This window comes from Nomascus leucogenys, chromosome 8 (genome assembly GCF_006542625.1).
Source record: "Nomascus leucogenys isolate Asia chromosome 8, Asia_NLE_v1, whole genome shotgun sequence".
Lineage (NCBI taxonomy): Eukaryota > Metazoa > Chordata > Mammalia > Primates > Hylobatidae > Nomascus > Nomascus leucogenys.
The window spans coordinates 21,722,762-21,747,532 of record NC_044388.1 but is presented as its reverse complement, the minus strand read 5'-3'; the positions used below and the strand labels follow the sequence as shown (position 1 = coordinate 21,747,532).

The 24,771-nt window shown below is 42.9% G+C and overlaps 1 protein-coding gene across 3 annotated transcripts in view; it reads left to right on the top strand.

Moving 5' to 3' along the window:
• RFTN1 (raftlin, lipid raft linker 1) overlaps positions 1 to 24,771 on the top strand; it is a 203,177-nt gene that overhangs the window by 120,200 nt on the left and 58,206 nt on the right. For all 3 annotated transcript variants that reach the window (XM_030816864.1, XM_030816865.1, XM_030816866.1), the window contains exon 5: positions 20,666 to 21,050. In XM_030816864.1, coding sequence (XP_030672724.1) covers positions 20,666 to 21,050 — 385 coding nt within the window. The remainder of the gene's footprint in view (positions 1 to 20,665; positions 21,051 to 24,771) is intronic.

Below are 24,771 nucleotides of genomic sequence, written 5' to 3'. Positions count from 1 at the left end.
TTGTAGATAGAATTTGCTGTGCTGGCTGGATCAGCCCCGGGTAATCTGACCACTTTCTCTTAAGAGGTGCACTAGCTGAGCTAGGATCATGCTGCTGCACTCCAGCCTGGGTGACAGAGAAAAATCCTGTTTCTAAAAAAAATTTTTTTTAATTCTAAAAATTAAAAAAAAGATGCACTGGTTTCTCCCTTTCCTTTCTGCTTTCTCATATTTCTCCTGACTCCTGGACTTTTTCTGCCATAGCTGTTAATCAGATCTTCAAATATCAGTCTTTCCAGGTTTGATTTTTCTTTTTTTTATCTCTCCCCTGACGTCTCTGATCAAAAATGGCATTTTATTCCTTAGCAACTCTCTTATAAAATATAAAGTGAACCATCTATGTATATTTTAAATCTAATAGTCATGTTAAGTAAAAACGAGAGTGAAATTAACTTTAGTAATACATCTTATTTAACCCAATATATCCAAAATAGTATCTTTTCAACATATAATGAGATATTTTACTTTTTAAAAAAATTTTTACAAGTTTTTACAGGTTTCTTTCAAGGCTTCAAGTGACATCAGATTTTCACACTTATAATCCCAGCATTTTGGGAGGCCAAACTCTTGAAAATCTGGTGTCACTTAAATCACATCTCAATTTGGATGCTAACTTTTCAATAATTGAAGTGACATATTCTACAAAGTAAAGTCGTACTTAACAGAAAAATATTTCATATTGCTTTCATTTTAAAATTAGAGGCAGGAGGATCGCTTAAGGCCAGGAGTTTGAGACCATTCTGGGCAACATAGCAAGACCCTGTCTCTACAAAAATAAAAATAAAATTAGTTGAGCATGATGGTGCATGTCTGTAATCCCAGCCACTCAGGAGGCCAAGGGGGGTGGATCTCTTGATTCCAGGAGTTCAAAGTTACAATGAGCTATGATCACACCACTGCACTCCAGCCTGGGCCACAGAGTGATACCCTGTCTCTTTTAAAAAAAAAAAAAAATTCAGCTCCTTGGTCTCATGAGTCGTATTTTAAGTCCTTGATAGCCACATGTGGCGCATGGCTACTATCTTGGACAGCATATTTTAGTAGAATTCATTTATTTAAACAATTTTCAGTTTTTCATAATTTCTAAGTTGATACAAAGCATTTGTGATTGAGTCTTCTCAGTCATAAGGGGAGGCAGAGCACAGAGCAATATAAGGCATATATGCCAAGATCTAAAAGACGATCTCCTATTTTTCCCATGAAAAAAATTTAAAAAGTTTGGGGCCAACTTTGGCATATAACATTTTAGGAATATATTTGAAATAATTTCTGCTTATAATATTAATTTAATTGCACATGCATATTTTAAATTATATAAATTGTGTAAGCTTGTAAACTTGTGCTTTTCTCTTGTGTTTATATCTCATGGAACAATTTTATTTCTGTACTATTTTTTTCATGCATTATTGCACTTGGTTGCCTTTATCATCACCAGCATGATTTTCAGGGCCATCTAACACAGTTTCAAACTCATCCTATTTACTTTCTTCCAAATTGTTTGGGATGCAGCACTTTTAAAATTCATAAATGATGCTATCTCTGTAAATTCTGTCCTGAGTCGTAAGTGCTCATTCACATAACATTTGGATAGTTGTTTTTTCTTGTCCAGCTGACATGGCAATAAGAAATCTCCATAATGGAAACACTTCACATTGCTCTTAAAAAAAAAATAGAAAACACCTCTTTTTATTGAAGATAACATCAATACAGGAGAGTGCATAAATCATAAGTGTACAGCTCAGTGAGTTAGCACAAAATGAACACACCTGAGTAACCAACACTCAAGAAATATTAATAGAGCAGGAGCAACAGCCTGAACCCTTCCTGTAGCCATGCCCACAATTCCCCACTCCCCTTCCAAGGGAAACCTCTCTAACTTCTAACACCAAAGAGTGGCTTCGCCTGTTTGTATAAATGGCATCTTTTGCTCAGTACTGTGTCTGTGAGATTCATTTATGTCACAGTGGTTCGTTGGTGTTCATTTGTGTGTAGAATTCCTGTATTGCTTTGTTTTTTGTTTGTTTGTTTTTAAGGGACAGGGTCTCACTGTGTTGCCCAAGCTGGAGTGTAGTGGTGCAGTCATAGCTCACTACAGCTTCAAACCCTGAGCTCAAGCCATCCTCCCTGCTCAGCCTCCCAAGTAGCTAGGACTACAGGTGTGCACCACCACACTCAGCTAATTTTTTAAAGATTTTTTTTATAGAGATGGAGTCATGCTATGTTACCCAGGCTGGTCTCAAATGCCTTTCCTGGCCTCAAGTGATCCTCCCACCCCGGCCTCCCAAAGTACTGGGATTACAGGTATGAGCCACCATGCCCAGCCCTGCATTGCTTTTTTAAAGCCATCTGTAAGAAGATTGCCTACTATAGCACCCCAAATTGTTTTCCATGTTGTAGGAATTATTTTAAATTTTTCTTAGATTTATTTTCCTCCTTAAAAAAAAAGTCTGGCTGGGTGTGGTGGCTCACACCTGTAATCCCAGCACTTTGGGAGGCCGAGGCGGGCAAATCATGAGGTCAGGAGATCGAGATGATCCTGGCTAACAGGGTGAAACCCTGTCTACACTAAAAACACAAAAAAATTAGCTGGGTGTGGTGGCGGGCACCTGTAGTCCCACCTACTTGGGAGGCTGAGGCAGGAGAATGGCGTGAACCCAGGAGGTGGAGCTGGCAGTAAGCCAAGACTGCGCCACTGCACTCCAGCCTGGGTGAGAAAGCGAGACTCCATCTCAAAAAAAAAAAAAAGTCCATCAGCTTATTTCAATAAATGTCCCAAACTAGCTTTGAATATGTTTTCCCCAATAAGCATCTTGCTGTTCAAAATAAAGTAACTGAGAGAGTCCTTAGATTGTGAGAGATCTGGAACGTATGTAAATTTCAGAGCAATTCCCTCATTTTTGAGAAATAACATTTTAGGGGGTAAAATCCAGGAGATCACCAGGTTATATCCAGGCTATATAGTGTATGAGTGTTTATAAGTGGTGTATTTCACTTTCTGGCTTATGTGCATTGGAGTTTTATGCTGTAGTTAGTGAATATTGGTCCCACTCTTGGCAGTGAACATAATGTCTATGGTGCATCTATCCCTAGATATCTGCTTGGCTGACTCCTTCACCTCCTTCAAATCTTCGTTCCAGGTTACCTCAATGCACCTACCTTCCCACCCATCTTTAAAAGAGCAACTTGCCTCCTGCCACTCCCTACCCTAGTATTTTGGACTCCCTTTGTCTCTTCCATTTTCCTTTTACCTAAAGTTCTTGTCATCTCTTAAGACATGTTCCTGTTTTTACTTATTGTGTATTGTTTCTTGCCTTTGTTTGTTTGTTTGTTTGATGCTGAGCTCAGAGTAGGTCATTTAGCATGTGCTCAGTGAATGTTTATAGAATGAAAGAGCAAGAGCCTGTGTGTTTCCAAGGCTTGCAGGGCCTCAGAATTGTATGGGAACAGATGCTTTGAACAGTGATGCAATAAAGATAAAGTACAGAGGGTTAGGAGACTCACACACTTTCTTTTTTTGCAACCCGAAGTACCTTTTTTCAGTATTTGGCATGGTTGAGACTTGTTGAAAAACCCTCCCTGGAAGTGACTTGTGAGGGTTGGATATTACCTGTTAATGCTTCATACGTCCCAGCAGACTGGTTTACAAATATGGAATTTGCTGTTATCACCAGGAAAATTTCCAGACTTTTATTTATGATATATATATATATATATGTATGTATTTGTGTACATATATACACATCTAACTTTCATGTATATATAATATATACTTTTATATCTATTACATATATACTGATATATGTAATATATACTTTTATATGTCTGTAATATATACTTATATATGTAAACTTTTTATGAGCTGGAACATGTTTTGAGTGTCAATTACGCACCGTCAGTGAACACATGGGGCAGCTGACTGGTTTACAGCACAGGTTGAACTTTCCCATCTGTGTGTTCAGAGGTGCTGAACATCCCCCCTCAGTGACACCTTCTGTCTGGGATCCAGCACAGATAATGAGTGTGGGAATTTGAACTAACCTCATGGCATGTGAGGGTGGGGTGTCTCATCTGAGAAATGGAGTGTATCCTGGCAGGCAGTTAGGCTGCCTGCTGTATCTTCCCCTGACACTGGAAGGTTTCATTTTTATTGCTTGTGATTATGTAGAATCTTTTCTGAGAGTTTTGAGAATCAGTGTGACAGAATTACAACCCACGTAAGGTTTTCCCCTTTTCTGCCTTTGGGAGAATTCCCACTCAAAGAGCCAGATCCCATTAGGATTGGAGTCAGCAGGGCTGAAGAAGGCTAGAGGACACTGCGGGGAGGGAGAAAGCACTTGGAGATGAGATACTCAATTATTGAAACTGACTTGCCTCCTCGAGAAATCTGGAACTTTAAACCCAATTCCAGAATTATCTCCTGATTCCAGTGAAAGAAACCTACTACCTAATAACTTAGGCAGCCATTTAGGTGGGATGTTTCACTTTCTGAAATTCTTAGCTTTCTTCCCTGTAAAAAAAAAAAAACAAAAAAAAAAAACCTTTGCACTAGAATGATAATCTCTAGGATTGCCTATAGCTCTGATATTCTGTGATTCTATGGTCAATCCAGCTTTTTTTTTTTCTTTCGCTAATTTTTTTATTATTATTATTATTATACTTTAGGTTTTAGGGTACATGTGCACAATGTGCAGGTTTGTTACATATGTATCCATATGCCGTGTTGATTTCCTGCACCCATTAACTTGTCATTTAGCATTAGGTATATCTCCTAATGCTGTCCCTCCCCCCTCCCCCAGCCCCACAACAGTCCCTGGAGTGTGATGTTCCCCTTCCTGTGTCCATGAGTTCTCATTGTTCAATTCCCACCTATGAGTGAGAACATGCGGTGTTTGGTTTTTTGTCTTTGCGATAGTTTACTGAGAATGATGTTTTCCAGTTTCATCCATGTCCCTACAAAGGACATGAACTCATCATTTTTATGGCTGCATAGTATTCCATGGTGTATATGTGCCACATTTTCTTAATCCAGTCTATCGTTGTTGGACATTTGGGTTGGTTCCAACTCTTTGCTATTGTGAATAGTGCCACAATAAACATACGTGTGCATGTGTCTTTATAGCAGCATTATTTATAGTCCTTTGGGTATATACCCAGTAATGGGATGGCTGGGTCAAATGGTATTTCTAGTTCTAGATCCCCGAGGAATCGCCACACTGACTTCCACAATGGTTGAACTAGTTTACAGTCCCACCAACAGTGTAAAAGTGTTCCTATTTCTCCACATCCTCTCCAGCACCTGTTGTTTCCTGATTTTTTAATGATGGCCATTCTAACTGGTGTGAGATGGTATCTCACTGTGGTTTTGATTTGCATTTCTCTGATGGCCAGTGATGATGAGCATTTCTTCATGTGTTTTTTGGCTGCATAAATGTCTTCTTTTGAGAAGTGTCTGTTCATGTCCTTCGCCCACTTTTTGATGGGGTTGTTTGTTTTTTTCTTGTAAATTTGTTTGAGTTCATTGTAGATTCTGGATATTAGCCCTTTGTCAGATGAGTAGGTTGCAAAAATTTTCTCCCATTCTGTACAATCCAGCTTTTAAATGACTTCCCCTTCATTATCAAAGAGCCTTATTTGATTAGTTCAGGTTTATGATAGTGGTGTGCTGAGTTTCGGTGCCATATACCCTCATTTTGTGAATTTTTCTGTGTATGTCTTAGTATTCCCTCTGCTCTTCATCCAATATGGCAATGTTTGCTGATTGATTGGTAACTATTTTTGTCCTCCCACTTAACTAACAACTGTAATTGGAGCTCAATATAAGGGCTATTATTTTTACAAAGTTTGTTTTCCTTTTAAGGTTAAAAATAAACATTGCCTTCTGACACTCCAGTGGAAAAAATCTGTTGTGAGAAAAATCTAAACTTTAAATGATTCATTTGTTGGATCACTTTTGACTTCTTATGTGTTTAAAAGAATGAGAAAAAGGGCATATTACCATTATAGGGGTGGTACTGTATTCTGTACAAGTAACCCAGGATATGTAGGTTGGACAAAAGATTCAAGTATTTTAATAATTCATTATTATAAATTTAGCATATGAAATAATGAGAAAATAGAATTAAATTGAGGTTTCCCATCTAATTAATTACTTCCCAATCTACATCTTCATTCTGTTAGCCTGATAGCAGCATTCCTAGTTTTGAAAAGGTAGCTGGGGGGAGATTGGTAAATGTTAGGGATGAGGGTGATGGAGGTGTTATTCACTGGGGTACTAGTGATGGTCTTGATAAAGGTGATAGTGGTGGTATTGATGGGGTGGTAGGGATGTTATTGGGCAAAAGCAAAAGCAGTCAAAGGAGCTGTTAGAAAGATTCTTCAGAGAGAAAAAGGTTGTCATATGGAAGGTACAGAGTACAAGTCAGATGGAAAACACCCGAAGAGATGGAAAAACTTTAAAAGAAAATGTTTAAATATATTCCTGGTGGAAATAAAGTTAGTTTTTTTGATGGAACTATTCATCGTTCAGTTGGTGTAGAAATTTTGTTTCCAATGACTTCCCATTTTGAATGAGATGCAGTGTCTACTCTGACTGACTTCTAAGATACTCCCCAGAGGGCAATGACAGCTTCTTGTTATGATGCCTTAAGAATAACACAGATGGATATATTTTTTAAGTTTCAAGCACAGGAGTCTCTGACCCTTTCTGACTCTGATGGTGCCTGGGAATGTGGGCATCATTCTTTATTGCTTTTGAATAGTAAAGCATCATCATTAATTCATGCTCTGCACATTTGTAACTTGTGATAAACAAGAACTAAGCCTAAGTTTGCCTACAGGTTTGCTAAACCAATTAATAATGTAAGCCATGCTGCAGGGGCAGTGTTTATTTACCTCAAGGGTACCTGCTTGTTCCAGCAGTTTGGATGCATCATCACAAACTGAGAGGCTAATTACAAATTGCTCTTACCTCTTTATTAAAGCAGATCTCTGAAGGCTCCCTCCGTGGGAGCTTTTGTGTTATCCTTGTTTACATTTCTGTATATTTGAGTGTGCTGCTAACTGCATCTTTTATAAAGGATTTAGATTTTACACTTCACAAAATCATTGCAGTCTGGTATTTCCTATGGGTATGGATTAGTGATGATTACTGTATTTTAAAAGATGTCTATTGCTATGTAACAAACCACCCCAAAACATATTGGCTTTAAACAATAGTAGTCATTTATTTTGCTCACAGATCTGCAACTTGGGCAGTACTTGGCGAGGCAGCTAATCTCCATTTCACATGGTATCAACTGGGCTGTTTGGTGGTAGCTGGGGGATCTACTTTCAAGATGGCATACTCATATGGCTGGCAAGTTGGTGTTGGCTATAGGCCTCTCCACAGACTGCTAAGCCTTCCTCAAAACATGGCAGCTAGGTTCTAAGAGCAAGCATCCCAACAGAAGAAGGTGGAAGTTCATGGAATTTTGATGATTATACCTTGGAGGTCACATAAGGGTCCTTTTCACCTACTCATTGGTTGAGGCCGTCATAAGGATCCATAGTGGTTGAAGTACAGGGGACATGGGTTCCAGCTCTTGAAGGAGGAATGACAAGGTTCCAGCAGACCATATGGAACGAGAGATATTGTTGTGGCCATCTTTGGAAAATACAGTCTGCCACATACATGAATTCCGACATGCTTATGTTCATTTCCGGTTCATTCTTTTACTAGGAGAGAACTTTGAGAATACGTAACAAATAAAAATGAAGGCGAGAAGTGGAAATAAATTCAGTATTGAATATAAGGGTTATTGGACATTGAAGATAATCTTTAAATGTATAATTCTCAGTAGTTGTTAATGCAAAGCTGCTCCTTCCCTCCCCCCTCCAAAAAAAAACCCATCTCCTATTTGTTACTCAAAGGGATCACATATCTTCATGTGCTCTGAAACTCTCTCAAATCATTTCCATCTTCCAGAAAAACCATCCCAGGGTTCTCCAGGGCATTTACAAAAGAACAATAAAACATTCATTTTTTTAGCACATTGTAATGAAAACCATCCCCAAGTACTTAGTTTAACTGCCTTGTTTACCATGGGAGTTTCAAATGTCATTAGGACCCTGTTATATTTTTGTTGGTCTGGAGTCGTGGGAATCACAAAGTATTTTTTAACCAAGGGTTAAAACTAGGATAGCAATGCCTAATGGCACCATCTCAACATTTTGTTAAAGTGTGTTTCATTAATGCTTTGGAAGCCTATGTAAATCAGAGGATGGTGGGGGGAAAAAAAGTCACGAATACTGGATGTTGAAGCAGTGTGGTGTGAAGAGAAACATCTGCTCCTGGTTAAATTCTTTAAACTTACGTTCTTTTGACTCACTCATTTAACTGTGGTGCTGAGATTTGAGTTCAATGAAGACTCTAAAGCTGGTTTTCCAGAATGTTCCAGGGAGTCTTAATGAACCCTTGAGTTCTTAACCCCAAGCTTGTAATTCCAAGGTCACTGGTATTACCAAAGTATAAAACTAGGGTTGTCAACCTCAGTGACTCCAAAAAACTGGTTTTTTTTTGTTTTGTTTTTTGGGACATACATTGCCTCATCTTAGTGCCTTTGTGAAACAAGGCCCATGGGTATGCCTGATTATGAGGCATTTTTTACCTTGATAAGAAGTAGTGATATTAACAAATTGCTTATTTCTGCTTCTTTTCTTTTTCCTGAGGGGAAGATTGACTTGGTTTCTTAAGAGATGGACTGAAAACCCAAGAACTGCACATTTTAACAGCAATGCTTTCTTGAGACATGTCTCTGGACCTGCAACCCCCTTAATGTCTCTAGGCCTCAGTTTTCTTCACTGTTAAGATGATAGGAGTAGCAAATGATGTGCAAGTTTTCTGAATCTCAAATATATTTTTTAAAACATTATTGGTCCCAGATGGGTATTTCCTGAAATTGTAGACTCATAGATGTTCCCACTTGGGGGTAACCTCAGATACTGCAAATTTAATCTCATACCTATTTATTCCTTTAATAAATGCCCACGGAATACTTACTGTGTACCAGGAACAGTTCCAGATGCTGAGGACAAAGCAAGAGGCAAAATAGACAAACTGCCTGTCCTCATAGAGCTCTCATCCAGCTAGGAAAACCAGCTGCAGGGATATGGAGGGGGGAACAGCACCCCAAACAGAGGGATCTGCAAAGTGCTGAGGCCCCCTGATGGGAACAAATCTTGGGGTGGGGGGGAAACAATGACAAAGACTTGTGAAGGTGTCAGGAGTTTGGGATGTGGCCTGAGAGGTGGGCAAGACCCATTTCAGGGGCAGGGCAAGGGTTGTTGGACTCTGGGCTGGCTTCAGGTTGGGAATCTTATTCTAAATGGAACATCGTTGGAGAGTTAAAACGACCAGCCTTAACTGGCTCACATCTTTCAGATACCAGACTGGCTGCTGTGAGGGCTGTATACAGGCCATCATGCAGGAAGAAAACCAGCAGAAAGGTGGAAGAGCGTCTCCAGGAGGAGGGAATGCATGAGCTACCAGAGAGGATGGGGTGGTGAGGGCTGAAAAGCCTGTGGGATTTGGCGTCATGGAGGTCACAGGAGGGCTGTGGGGAGCTGCCCATGGGGAGGCAGTGCAGAAGCTAGAGAGTGAGTGGAGGTGGAGTTGGTGAGGCAGGGGTGGGTGGACGAGGCTTACTTTCCTCTGTTGTTGATTGGATTCTTTCCTCTTTTTCTTCTTTTAAAAACAGATAACTTGAATTTAGTTGTATGCTGAGTGGAAGGAGCCAGTAGAGAGAGAGAGAAATTGAGGATATAGAAGAGAGAAGTGGTCTTAAGTAGAGTTAGGTGTTCCAGGGTGCCAGAAAACATGAGCTCCATGGCCTGGGTTTTGCCTTAACCGGGTCCCACTGACGCTGGGGACAAAGAGTGGAGGGCCAGAAGAGGACATGGGGATGGGCTTCTCAGCTTCCGACCTCGATTTTGTCTTTAGGTCATCTCTGGAGAATGGTGGGAAAGTGGGGAGAGGTTGGGGCCCAGGAGAGGGGAGAAAGCCCTGGGGAAGCATAAGACAGCTGACCAGGGAGGAAGGGAGCCACTGCGGGGTGGCCGTGTGGCCTCAGCCTTGGCGGGAGACCTTGAGCCCTCCTCCTTGTGGCCCTGGGTGGATTGGATGGATGCGACATTTGTGGGATGTGTCAGACAGAAAAAGCCAAGGATGTAATAGCAGGAGAGTGATGGAAGCAGTGGGTCATGTGCCGGACAGGGAAGGAGTAGAAGGAATAGTCATCTGCGTGCCTCTTAAAGCAGGTTTCTGGGTCTTCAGTGCTGGTCACGTTGAACCAGGTGACCATATGTCCCAGCTTGTTCAGACAATCCCAGTTCATGCCTCTCATCTGAGCATAATTATTATTTCACTTTTTGCTTCAGTTGTTTGACAAATCAGCATCCCGTGGTGTATCACAGACTGCTGCCTCTACTTTTCGTCTCCCATGGACTTCTCACATCCTTTCCCATAGCAAGTGTAGGCTCTTATGACCTTTCCCATGAGCTCTGCAGTTACTTCCGGGCCCCAGCCTGTCCCATGCCTCCTGTCTCCTCGCTCTGTTACCAACCCCCACCTGGATCCATACCACATCCTGTGGGCAGATTTATTTTCCTTAGGACAGGCCTGATCGTGTCACTTTGCTCAGAAGTCATGATGGCATCTCATTGCCTTCAGAATAAAAAGTCCAGACTCTAAAGACGCAAGACTCTGCAATCTAGCCCTGGTATTTCCCAGTACAGCTTAGAGTGTAGGAACATTGTGAATACGGCGCTGAGCAGCCTAACAGGTAGCAACGTGGGCTCTGGAGCCAGCTGCCTAGGTTTGAATCCTACTTTCCCTTTATTAGTTGTCTGACCTTGGGGAAGTTGCCCAATATCTCTGTGCCTCAGTTCTCTAATCTGTAAGACAGGGATGAAAAATAATACCTATTATTATTATAAGGATTAAATGAGTTAATCCACGTACAGCCTTTAAAACAGTGTTGGGCATACAGTAAGCTCTCAGTAAATTGTGATTACAGATTTTCAGCTCAAGCACACTGAACATTTGCTCTTCCCTGCATAACTTCTGAGGCTTTCTTGCCTCTTCACTTTTGCTAGCCCTGTTTCTCATAGGAATCCTTCTCCCAAATCATTTCTGAACGCACAGATTTTACCTGCGGGTAAGGTTAAATCCATGGTTACCAATAATGGATTTTGGCAGCCACAGAACCAACAGACTGGGAAGGCTGGCATGCATTCTTTGACTCCCACAGGACTATGACGAAAGTCTCTTTAAATGTTGTGCTAACATAATGTTTTGAAGTTTGATTTATCAATTTCCTTGTGGGTGTGCAGCAGTATTTAATGGAAGCCTGGGGGTCTTGCAGACTTGGAGGGGGCCAGCAGATTCTCCTGCCAGTTCTTTTCCTCAGTAGTCCTACTTGGATGACGGCAGTTCTCATGGGCCAAGGTCGTCTTTGCTCCAGAATCCTGTTCTGAGTGCAGACAACCACACATATGTTGAATTCTGCTGATGGGCATACACTGAGGGAGATTGGGGTGTTCTGGGCCAAGGAAAATCTGCCGGAGGTGACTCCTGACTACTCCAGCATGTTGACTCTTTGTGCCCTCCTGGTCAGGGCACGCATCTACTATGACAAACTACTCTGTGCAGTGGAATGGCTGGGGGGTTGCTTGGTGATTTCAAAAAGTGCTCTTAATAAACAATGTTGAGCAGACTGGAAGGAGATATGCAAAGATATCCTCTGTAAAGTAGAAGAATGCTGTGTCTACGCATACAAATAACCTAGAGCACTGACACCAAAACCATTTTGACTAAAACAGATGTGGACTTACTTGCTTAGTTTTGTTTGGCATAAATATCAGTTGCCTTATATCCTCTTCTTCGTTTCAGTAGGTGTGAGTTATGAGCAAATTTCAGATTTTATTTCATACCAGGTGATTTATATATGTGATAGATATTTAAATATTTATTTTTTCTGCCCTGAAATTCTTCTTTTGAGACCTTCTTTGTTCCTGCAATCCAATTAGATGATTTCCAAGGGAGCCACCATGTACCCTGGTCAAAGCCAGTTGGCCCAGAAGTGGACATCTGACCTAAGCTGGGCCAATCAGAGCCCTTCCCTGGGATCTTTTGCTTTGGGTGATCAGGAAGTTTAGACATTCTACCTCCAGTAATTAAGCTGTTAGCAGGAAAACTCAGAAGGTGGCAATGGACATATTTTCTGCTACATAGAAAAAATTAGTCCTAGATAAGAAAGAAGAATGATGCCAACAGATAAAAGTAGGAATGAAACTTGGAGCAAGTGTGCTGAGGGTTCCAGGTCTTCTTAAGTCCAGCTCTGGCCCCACTGTGCTGACCATTTAACTGTTCTTGGAGAGACCATTGAGTTCTTCCTCACAGGCAGGACCTTCCTTGTTCACTTCCCATTTGTATCTGTGATTTAGAGTTTTGACACTGGATTGAAGCCTCCTGGTGGATTGGGTTTTGGGGAGCACTAAAAGCCATCTGAAGATCTGTGGGGGATGAGGCTTTACTGACACCTCTCAGTCCTACCGATCCCTAACTCCCATGCACTTCATTTTCCATGAATGGTGAAATTTAGGCACAGTCTCAGTGAAAGAGCTGAGTCCATTAACACAGATAATGCAGGCAAATGAAAATCCTTTGATCAGAAATCCCTGTCCTGAACAGAGCTACCAAAGGATGAATCTGTTCTCTGCTTCTACTAGAATGCTGGGTCCCACCTCTTTCTTTTGTTTTTTTTAGGAGATTACAGTTTGCTGAGTTCTTACAGTATTTCTCAAGCTTCCCTCTAATCACCCCTAGTAGCAGAGGAGAATAAACGGATACCTCTTCTCCTCAACTCAGCCCTGCCAGGGATCTGAGGACAAGCTGTGGTTCCTCAAACTGTGTATAAACAGTTCGAGAAGGATGGAATAAAACTCTTCAGAGTTCCTCAATTACCCCTTGAGTAAGACCAACACACATTAAGTTCAAGAGGGAAGGGATAGTGCCTGTTTAACTCACTGCTGTTTGCCCAGAACCTAGTGCCCAGCATACAATTGATATTCAGTAAGTAGTTATGGAATGAATAAATGAATATTAGTATCTTCATTTTATAGATGAAGAAACTGAAGCTAAAATAAATCAACTGATTTGACCAATAATATAACTACTGAGTAACAGAGCCAGGTCCAAAGCTTTAAGTCTTTAAACTCTTTGTCCAAGGGCAGATTCTAAGACCCCTCAGTCTCTAAAAGAGAAAACCACAGCAGCAGAAAGTTTACATGATCTTTCCTTGTGGCCCCAAAACGGAGCTAAACATCCAGCAGCGCCTGGCAAAGCTTCCAATTCTGCAGCTAAGTGTTAACATGTCAAAACTAAAGGCAGCTTCAGATGTGAGCTCAAACCCGTGTTATTTTTGAGCCTCCCTTTTCAGAAAGCTGTACAAGAGTGTAGGTGACAAGATGGGAAGGGTTGTGTGTGTCTGATAAAATATTCACTGTAAAGACTCACGTGTAACTGCAACCCAGAATGGCATTTTTGTGCCTGTTCTTGACATCTAGGGCATACCTCTGCTGTGGGCTCCCTGTGTGTGCTGTGTTATGTTGTCACGGATCGGGGGTGTGTGAGTTATGAGGGAGGGCCGGAGTGGGCAGTGGTCTGATCTAGGGTATATAAGTATGTGGATGTGAGCCTTGGATTTACCCCATATTATATGCCTCAGAAATCGCCGTCAAAAACTCTATTATTCAGTATTTTATGTGATTTATTATGCTCTATGACAGAGCTACCCAATAGAACTTTCTATGATGATGGATATGTTCTACGCCTGCACTGTCCATGGGGTCATCACTAGCCGCAAGTGGCTGGTGGGCGCTTGAAATGTGACTCATGTGACTAAGGAGAGGAATATTTAAATTTTATTTTATTTGAATTAATTTAAATTTAAATAGCCACATGAGGCTAGTGGCTACCTATTGGACAGCACAGCTCTCTACTTTTTTAGCAGTAAGTTTCTGATTCCCAGCATTAATTAGCTCATTAGTTACAGGCATTTCATTAAGTTTATTATATAACTTGTAGAAAATAAATCCATCAGTTATAGATATAACCTCCCTCACCTGGTGTGTAGCAGTTCTCCTCAAAACACAGTGGGGGAAATTTCCTTTACCTGGGCAACAGTGATGGCTGAGAGCCTCCCTGCCACACTTCAGCCTCTCACGTAGGACCTGGAATCAATACCAGATGAAGTCCTAGCTGTCTTGTTTCTGTTTGGGGCTCACTGTCATTTGGGAGCCTGTACCCATCATTTATTTCATGCCTAGTCAGGTTTAGATTAAGAGACCTCCATCAACTTGCCCTGTGCTATCTTATTTCCCCCCACCTCCTGGTGCGGGGAGAGAAAATTGATTATTTTAAGGAATTGGCTCATGTGATTGTGGGGGCCAACAAGTCTGACATCTGCAGGGCAGTCCAGCAGACTGGACATTCAGGTAAGGACTGGTGTTGCAGTCTTGAGTTTGAAGGGGGAGAACCCAGGGAGAATTTCTGTGTTGCAGTCCAGAGGTAGAATTCTTTTTCCTTTGGGAAATCTCAGTCTTTGCTCTTAAAGCCTTCACCTGATTAGATGAGACCCACCTAATAATGGAGGAATCCACTTTACTGAAAGTCAACTGATAGTAAATGTTAATCACACATTTAAAAAATACCTTTACAGCAACATCTAGCCTAGTGTTTTACCAAACAATTGGTCACCATAGTTCAGTCAAGTGGACATAAAATTAACTGTGACACCATCCTCCTTAGAGTCAGATAAAACAGTCTTGGAAGTGTCTCTGACTCTTTACCCATGCTATCTACTACAGGCTGTGGGCACTCTAATCCCTATTGACCTGTGAGCAGGAGGCTTTTCTCTTCCTTTTCCTCTGTTGCATATAGCCTTCATTTTTACTAAATTCAACCTGTGTCTCACTTCTTTCTGATTTCTCACTCCGATTGATACACGTACTCTAAAGCACAAATACGTATATTTGCATGCACGTAGAGTATATATCGCACTCATCATTAGCAACATGGTATTCATTTTGAACACAGAAACAGACAATCCATCCTAGAAATCTAATGTCATATTGTTATTTTTAATAAAAATGATTCCTCAAATATATTACCAAAGATTTTTTTTTACAATGAGTTGTGACTTTTTATATAACTAAATTTTTAAAAAAAGAAATATTTTTCACATCATGATTCCTGATTAGAGTTACAGTGGAGCATGTCCTTACTCATTATAGAGCAACCGAGTGAAGTTGTGGATTAGTCAAAACAGCCATGTTTAATTTTCACTGCCTAAACCAGAAATTGTTACTCCTTTAAGTATTTGGGGCAGGTGGGTTCTTACAGGCAGCAGAAATGAGAAGAAGGTGGGTGAGGGTGTATATCAGTTTAAACAGGCATCCACCTGGGCATCTTGGTACAGGTCAGATTATCTGAAGTGGAAAGAGTGATATCATTGAAGAGGCATCAGGTTGGGCTTAGGATACTCAGAGTGAAAGCCAGGCATGGCTTTGGGTAGCTCTGTGAGGTTTGACCAGTCACAGAATGTCTTAAGCAGTTTTCTCTTCTGTAAGGTATGATTTTGAGGCCTAAGGGAATGCATGTGGAAGTTCTTTGTAGAAGAGTTGTGCAATGTTAATAGTTGCTGTTTCCTGTAATCGCTGTTGTTAGAGATGTTGTGGGCATGCGTGGGAGTCTGTGGGGAGCTCCATGGCTGAGGTGACCTGGCTCCTCATGATCTGTTCTTCCATGTTGATTTGGTTCCGTGCTCATGAAGACCCTGGCATAGCCTGAGGTCATGGTGATGTCCAGCAACAGATGATGAGGCCTTGAAGTAAAGTGAGCTTGAATGGTCACTTTATGGAGAATGAGGAAGTAATTCCAGAAACATTGGGGGATAAATGTGGTAGGGTGTGGTGAACAGATACATGGGATTAGAAACAAGGAAAAAGATACTGTGATTCCAGCTGGAGAGACCAGATCAACAGTGGACCCATCAGCTGTGATCGTCTTCTGTGTAGGTCTGAACTTCCAAGGAAAGCCAGGGCTAGGGGTTCACACTTAGGAATAATGAACATCTGATTTGTAGCTAAACCCATGTGAGTGGAGGAAGTCACCAAGGGGAGTGTAGAGTGGAGGAGAGCTGGTAGCCGGGGATGAACCCTGATGAATACATCGCATGCCCACCACCATGATGAATGTGAGACTGGCTCAGTGAAGGTTATAAATGCAAGAATGAGAAGCAGGATTTAATTTAGCCATAAGTACACAGTCAAATGACTTTCTGAAAAATAGGAAAGTGTCTATACTAGGGTAAGACAGAACCATAGGAGTCGTGGCCCCTAGGTCTAGCCAAATATTGATCTTCATAAAATCTAAATGTGGTCGTCTAGTTAAAAAGGACTACTCACCCTTTCTGGTAAACAATTTGGCAGCCTCTGCCAAGCCTTTGAAAAGTTAATATCCCTTCATTCATTAATACCACTTCCAGGAATCTATTTGAAGGAAATAAGCAGAGCTACAAATATGCTTCCTCTTCTTGGGGGTGTGAATTTCCCTGGAACGCACAGGATAAGGGCAGCATTTAACTTTGACATCTTTTTAAAGTTTGGATCCTAGGTAGCACTGTGGTATAAGATACAAAATTTGTGCTGAAGTTGAAGGTAAAAGATGAGCATTCGAAGAAATCTTGAAGTTTTCCCTCAGACTCCCACTCTCCTCTGCTCTTGAGGTTATGACTGGTGGGAGAGTCGGATATGCTGGCCTACAGGGTAAACTCAGAGCCTTTGTGGGCATGGATCCAAGGCCATATGTGATCCGGTCCTTGTCATGTCTAGTCAAGCCTCATTTCTGGGCTCCTCTTGGTTTCTCATGTCATGTTCCAGAAATATTTCTAGAAATTTCCTCAACACACCAGGCTGTTGCATACTGTCACGCTTTTGCCATCATGATCCTTCCTTGCCTTTACATGGATTGCCCTCTCCTTTTCCTTTACATATCTGGTGAACTCTTATTCATCCTTCAAAACCTTCTGCAGAGTAGGTCCCAAATAGGTTTTGTCTAGCATGGCATTTTGGAAAAAAAAAAATTGGATTTGAATACTTTAAGGTGAGGCATACATGCTCCAGTTCTGCCACATTTCTTACTCTTCCTTTTGTGTTACACCATGTCATTTGTTACATCCCTGATCTACTCTGAGAAATTTTTCTCAACCTCCCCTTCAGGCAGAAATAATCACCATTGTCACTGTCATATCTATGCCTTCACATCCATTACTATATTATCCTCTATGAGGAATTTTTACAATATTTACTTTTTCAATTCTAAAAGTAACATCCATGCCCTTTAGGTAAATTTTGAAAATTACACAGTAATAGAAAAAAAATCACTTATAGCCCCACTCCCCAAATACAGTGCTGTTTTCATTTTGGTGACTGTTTTTATGCATAGTTTATGTATGTGTATTACACAGTTGTCATAATAAAGTCTATGAAGTTTAGAATCTTGACTTTTTATATGTCATTATAAGCATTAATTGTTCCATGATAGTGTAATTATTTTTAAACTCTGTTCGCAATAATTGGCCATATCTTCTTGAGGGTTGGGGATCCTATTTTACATTCCTGGTACCTAAGCACCGTGTTGGTCTGGACCAGTGTAGGGGCTTACTAACTATTTGTTGAATTCTACAGCTGAAAAATTAATGTCTCCATCCCTACCTTCAAGGAGCTCATTTCGGGAGAGAAGGCATACATAGTCATCCATTATTTAATATATTCATTCATTCAACAGATATTTATTGAGGACCTGCTATATGTCAGACATCATTCTATTACTGGGGATGCAGCAGTGCAAAACACCCCAGCCCTCATGAAATATGTATTCTAGAGCAGTGATTCGCAAACATCAGGCTGCGTTGGAATCACTTGGAGGACTTGTTAAGACACAGATTGCCGGATCCCACCCTCAGAGTTTCTGACTCAATAGGTCTGTGGTGGGGCCTGAGAATTTGCATTTCCAACAGGTTCCCAGGGGATGCTGATGCTCTGGTCTGGGGACCACACTTTGAGAACCCCTGGCCTAGAGGATAAATTTGCAGTACAATATGGCAAAGGAATATGGTTGTCCGGTTTGTTGTGGGAGAAGGGCAGATGTCTGTGTCCAAGCCTCTCCAATTCCTCCAGTCCCAGTGAGGAAGGGGAGGGCTAGGATAATGCCCTGTGTCTGGAGTCCTTGCCTCTTCACTCTAGATGACAGCAGTCTCTGCAGGGCCGCAGAAGCCCAGGACTGATAAGGAGAGAGGTTAGAGATACTGTCTTTGTGCCCCTTTGGCGCACTTGCCATATGTAATGTCTAAACTAAGCTCCAGTGCAACTGCAAAATAAATGTGTTTTCACTCACTTTATACATGAGAAAACTGAGGCGCAGAAAGTTCATATAATCTACTCTGGGTCCTCAAGATGGTGAGTCACATATCTGGGGCTCCACATCAGGCCTTTCCAAAAGCCTTTAAACTTCATGCTATTTCCATGACTCTAGTTGAGACTGGCCTATGGGTGAGCCCTCCATGGAAGCAGTTATTAAAATGCTTCAGAAGTCATAGCTGTTTCCTCTGCAGTAAGAGAGTAGTAGCAGAAGCTAGTGCAGGTGTCTCCTCATTTCATTTGAGGGCTGTAAAACCCATTGCCTTTCTCTTTTGGCATATGTTGCCAGAAAGCTCAGAAGTATGCTTTGCATACAGTGGCTTTCCTCAGCCTCCAAAGTTCTTTGGTATAATTATTTCCCTGCTATTTTCTTTTAAAATTTGTGTTGCTGTGCCTTCTTTTAGGAGCTTTATAGAATAATTTTTTAAATAGGTGGATATCATAGATTAATGAGGGAAAAAATTTTCAAAATGGAATGGATGGCTTTAAGATTTTTTTTGTGTTTTGTTTTTTTAACTTTTGAAGAGTGAATTGAGCCAACTCTGGGCATATGAGTGGACACATACATGCCCATAGACATGTATGTAGCTGATGCTTTGACGTGTGTCCACTGAGTCTTGTGATTAAAAGAATGAACTTTGGCCCAGGCCAGACCTGGTTTTGCACTCTGGCTACTCACTGCTTGTTTTATGACTTTAACGTCTCTGGGCTCCAGGGTCCTCATCTGAAATGGAGACAATGATACCATGCAGCGTCATTGAAGGATGAAACGTTTTGTTGTTTTAATTTATGTAAAATGCCTAGCTCAATGCCTAGACATAGTAGGTCTACAATAGACAGTAATTACTACTATTCTTATTTTATGTCTAGCACAGGCTAGGATTTAAAGACTGGACTGCACATTTGCAACTGCAGTTTTCCAGGTTGTGCAGTGTGGAACAAAAATGACTTTCCATTTAATGTCAGGGTGGTTCTTCCAAGGAGAACTGTCAGGGCAGCTTCTCCTTTAGAGAGAATAGCTCTATGCTGGCGAAACTGACTCTCAGATGAGGGTAGATTATCGTTGCAGAGGCCTCAAGATTTTCTGAGGTCATCTGCTTAGGGCTTGGTGACTAACACTTAGACAGCTCTGAGGTCTGCACCGCCTTATTTATTTGTAAAATGACTTAAGCATCCTTGCCTGGAAAGTCCCCTGAAGCCTACCTTCTGGCTTTGGCTGGCTCTTGCTTTATTAGATTATTATTTTCAATTTTTCTTTCAAACTTATGACTTACATTCAACCCAATTGCCTTGGGCTATTTTTTAGGGATAGGGAGAGTTCAAGTACCTCGGTACTCCAGGTGGGTGTTCATCCCCCATCCTGTTGGTACAGGGAGTGAGAAGGAACCATCACCTTGCTGCTGGGTGGTGTGGACCAGGACTTGGAGAGCCAAGAGTCAGTCTATGGCTGTGGGCTGGGCATGATCTGTGGGCTCCTTTGACCTTCCCTAAGCCTGAGAGCACCAGGGAGCAAGGTGTCCGTCTAGATGATACATCTCGGGGAGGATGTGCCCACAGCCTTGGCACAGGGGTGATTTTCCCACCTCTGCCCTTCTCTGCCAAAACTATTGTCCAAAAAGGAAGCTCTTTGGGCCATAAAATGCCATCTGTTGCTTGTATATGGTTATATAGACGAGCTGTAGTTATACAGTAGCCTGATGGGCAGGAAGTCAGTGATTCATCTGAAAAAAAGTGACAAAAAAAACCAAACTCTTAACAAAACAAACTTCCTCCTTCTCAAACTCTTTGTTTAGAACTTTTTCCAGCCTCTTTTAAAAATGTTAATAAGGACTAACGCAGTGTTTCAAAGTGGTGATTTCAACTCTTCAAAGCCAAATGCTTTATCTTTCCATCAGACAATATAGTTAAAACAAATAAAAAAAACTGTCTTCTTCAGACTAGGGTGTGGGGGCACGTGCCCCTGAGGACATGGGGCTCCTGCCAGCTTGGAATTCTTCCCGTGCACCTGAAATAGCCTCACAGGCCTCAGGGAGGCGCTTTGCACGCTGCACATGTCCCTTTGATAGACCATTCCATTCACTTGGTTCCCTTCCTTTTGTTTGCCTCACAGATCCAGGAGGCTGCAAGCCAGGGCCTGAAATTCGTTGGTGTTATACCTCAGTACCATTCCTCTGTGAACTCGGCAGGCAGCAGCGCTCCGGTGTCAACTGCCAACAGCACCGAGGATGCCAGAGATGCAAAAAACGCACGTGGGGATCACGCGTCACTGGAGAATGAGAAACCAGGGACTGGGGACGTGTGCAGTGCTCCGGCTGGGAGAAACCAAAGCCCAGAGCCCGGCTCAGGCCCCAGAGGGGAGGTGCCCATCGCCAAGCAGCCCAGCTCACCCTCCGGAGAGGAAGATGGTGGAGAACTTTCACCACAGGGGGTGAGCAAGACACTGGATGGACCAGAGAGCGACCCCTTGGAGGTGCATGAAGAGCCACTCTCAGGGAGTAAGTATGTCAGCAGTGGGAGTTTTGACCCGCTTAAAGAGCAGCTAACAGCTTTTCATTAATCCCCATGGTATCTCAGAGAAAAAGGAATGGAATTTAGAGTGTAGAGACCGCAGTCCATCAAACAGGAGAAACTTTATCAAGCAGTTATCTGTGCCACCTGACTGTTTACTTCCTGAAGTTATGACTTCTGGGGAGTACAGAACCACATGAAATTGACTTGCAGTTTGCTCCAAAATGTCACATTTGAAGTGGATTCTAGACTGTGAGTTCTTTTATCTCCTGTGCTCTCGAAATTGCCCTTGAATTATCCAGCTTTTTCACACAGGAAGTGTCAGCCTGCCAGGCACCAATGAAAACCTACACACCACCTGTTAAAATACCCGCCTAAAGCAAGACATTTTACAGCTGAGCAAATTGGGGTTTAGAGAGGAAATTTGTTGCCCAGTCTGGAAATAAGCAGTTCAGGCATATGAACCCAGGTGGACTTACCCACCATCCCTTCACACCTCTCTGCTTGGTCTTTCCTGTGTGATAGACTAACAAGATTTACCGAGGCCCTTAACAAGATTTACAGGGAGCAAAGTTTCCCTCCATTTCTCTGTATTTCCTTCTTCTCTACTTTCTTCAGGAAATCAACCATCCATATTTCCCCCTTTCTCCAGGAAATCTAGCATCCAGTCATTTCCTGACAGCAAGGTACTTACATGAGCCATGTAAGTACGAGCAAGTATGAAAACGAACAGAAGACCCCCAGGGCTTAGGAGGGCTTTCTGTTTAGGCCTTTCTGGATGATCTCCCTGGTTAATATTGTTATTATCATTTATTTACTAATTCTTGAAATTAGCCTCTTACAAGTGATAATGAACAGGTGTTTTCCCTTCGAGAAGGGAAAACAAGGAGAAACAGTTTCTTTTGTTACATCAGAACTTCTTGAGAAGAAAACTATGGGATGGTTAATTCCAGGGGCTTATTTGCAAAGTTGATTTAGAGGGAGATATTGGAGCTGCCTCAGTTCTGTGATGTAGTAAGACTATTGTTTAATCAAGGCATTGAGCCTTCTTAGTATGCACTGAAGTAGAGCCCTTCATTTGCGTGATTTTTCGCTGTTTGAGGCACATGCCTGCTGCCCTCATGAAGTAGCTGAGCATGCATTTAAGGCCAGTGTGTCCTCCTCATGAATGCCCAGGTCTTAGTCCAGAAACCTCCATCTTCTCATGGAGGTTGGGCTGGATGTGTGTGCTCTGAATCCTGGGCAGGAAGATGGACCTCATTGGAGTCCTTCTGTACAGTCCAGGACTGTGGGAGGGGGAGGGCGAGGGTCAGGCCAGGCAGAGGCCCCCAGGAGAAAGGGCAGGAGTGACGGAGAGGTGAGGAGCATGGTGCTCAAGAATCTAGAGTCTGTTTATATTCCGGCCTGCCTTCCGTGCCTCAGTTCCTCACCCTGTGAAATGGGGATAGAACGATAGTTTCTCACCTCTCATGGAATCCTGGCTTTGAGAAAGGAGGCAGTTACTATTGAGGTTTCCTCAGTAGTTTTCAGATCCTTCCTGTGTTCCAGAGCCCACCTTCCTCCGATACTCCTTCCAGACTTCCTGCCTCCTGTGAGAGGATTATTCACTGGGGAAACTTGTCCTAGGAACCTCCGCAGGTGCCCAGGACCTTCTTGCTACCCCATGGCTACGCACCTCCCTCACCCAGAATCTCCCCTGATGGCTGAACACAGAAAAATCGACACCCAAAGCATCTTGGCCCCTATCCCATCACCCAAGTCCCTGTACTCTCCTGGAGAAACAGACTCTGCTGGGGAGGAATGGGTGAATGCGTGTGTTTTGGGAGGTGGTCAGCCCACCGTGGATGAGAATTTCAGCTCTGCAGGGGTAGGCCAGGAGGAGGGATTAAAGCCTCCTTAGAGCCCAGTCTCCCTAGGCAGTAAACACTGCCTGTCTCTACACATAAAGCAGTCCCTTTATGTCTCTGCTCAGGCTGCCAATCTCTGAAATTTAGGCAGCTCACTGTTATCCCTTTTTCCTCCTTTGGTGGAATAGATGAGCTTTTGGGTTTTTCATACAGGGATCATTTCACATATAAGCCTTTCAGTGGTCACGATGGCAGTCACCCTCCAAGTGCCCTATTCTGTGTCCTTCTTGTGTCATCTCAGTTACTCCTCACAACAGCTTTATGGCAGAAGATGCTATTACTAGGTCCATTTTACAAATAGGGAGTGTCACCTTTTATACCCCCATACAGTTTAATTTCTTTATCACAGCTTGAGTATTTGGCCTCCCTGAAGGCTGAACGTCCAGGGACCCTGTCCTCATTGGTTGTGACCCTCACCTGACCCCCGGCCTCTCTCCTAATCTTTCTCCTAGGAAGTCCACTCACCGTCACTCCCCCGCAGGCACACACGGGCCCCCCCAGGCACCCCTCCCCACTGCCTGCTCAGCTCCCAGCTTGCCTTCTCTCAGGGCCCCCTAAGGAGGGTGAAGTATTTTTACTCCTCTTCTGCCAGGTGGGCTTAAATAGGCAATCACAGCAAGACAATTAAAAAATATCCAGAGGGAGTCTCCCTCCTCTTCCCTCCTTCTCCTCAGTTAATTTATTTCCTTTATAGGAGGCCTTGGGGAGAGGAATCTAGGCAATGCCTGTTCAGACAGGACTTTCCAGTGGATTCTCCATGCGGAAGCAGGGGCAGGTCGTCCCTCCCCATCTCTGCAGGCTCGGTGCAGCCGTCACGCCTCCTTGCCCCTGCAGGTTCTCGGGGAGGCCCGCCGTGGGTTCCTCTTCCTGCTTGCTGACTTATTTCCTGGTCTGGGGGAATTTCCTTTTGGTTGGAGGTCCATGCTGTGCCGTGATCACCTGAGCCTGTGCAGGGACAGCCTCAGCATCTCTGTTGCCACAACTTCCATCAGAGAAACCAGGAGGCTAGACAGGTTCACGAAAATTCTAATCATTCTCACCGTCACCAAAATGATGTCTTCCAAGCACTGCCCTTCCTACCCTGCACCTCCTCACTTAAAATGCTTAGAAATGTCAGCCAGAAACCCAAGCCTGTGATGCCAATCATGTTTCTGGCTGAGAGGATTTTATTCAGTAGCCCTCCCTGGCTGCCAGCTCATTGTGAATGGCCAAAACCTGGGAGTTGGGCTTTCCTGATGTGAGGGCTCCTTCCCTCCCAACTCCCTCGGGATAGTTGGACCCCATGATGCGGCCCCCTCCCAGATCTGCCACCTGCCGCCATCTTTCTGGCCTTTTACTCAGTCCATTAACAAACAGCTATTGAGCTCCCACCCGCGGTCATCAGCCCCTGCCTTCTGTGTCCTGATGAAATTAGCCTCTTGTTAGATTTGGGAAAGAGCCCAGGGTTTGGGGTTTGAAAGACTCTTGGCTGTGCCACTTACTGGCTTGTGATTTCTGGGGGATCCACTTAGCACTTCTAGGCACAGAACCAGTGCCACCCCCTCTCATCAAGGTTGGGAGAGTCACATGAGATGGTGAAGGTGAAAGGCCCTTGTGAATATGGGACACATGCCTGTGGCTGCTGTCATCCTTACAGGTGGATTCCCGTGGATTGCTGTGCATGCGGCGGTCCCTGCACTTTGCCTTTCGCTGCTGCCCTGGCAAGCGGGCCTCACTATTAGTACCTGCTATTAGTACCCAAGCCTGAGCGAAGCTTGAGCAGCCTTGTCCAGATTTAGGCATCTGGATGGAGCAGCCTGGG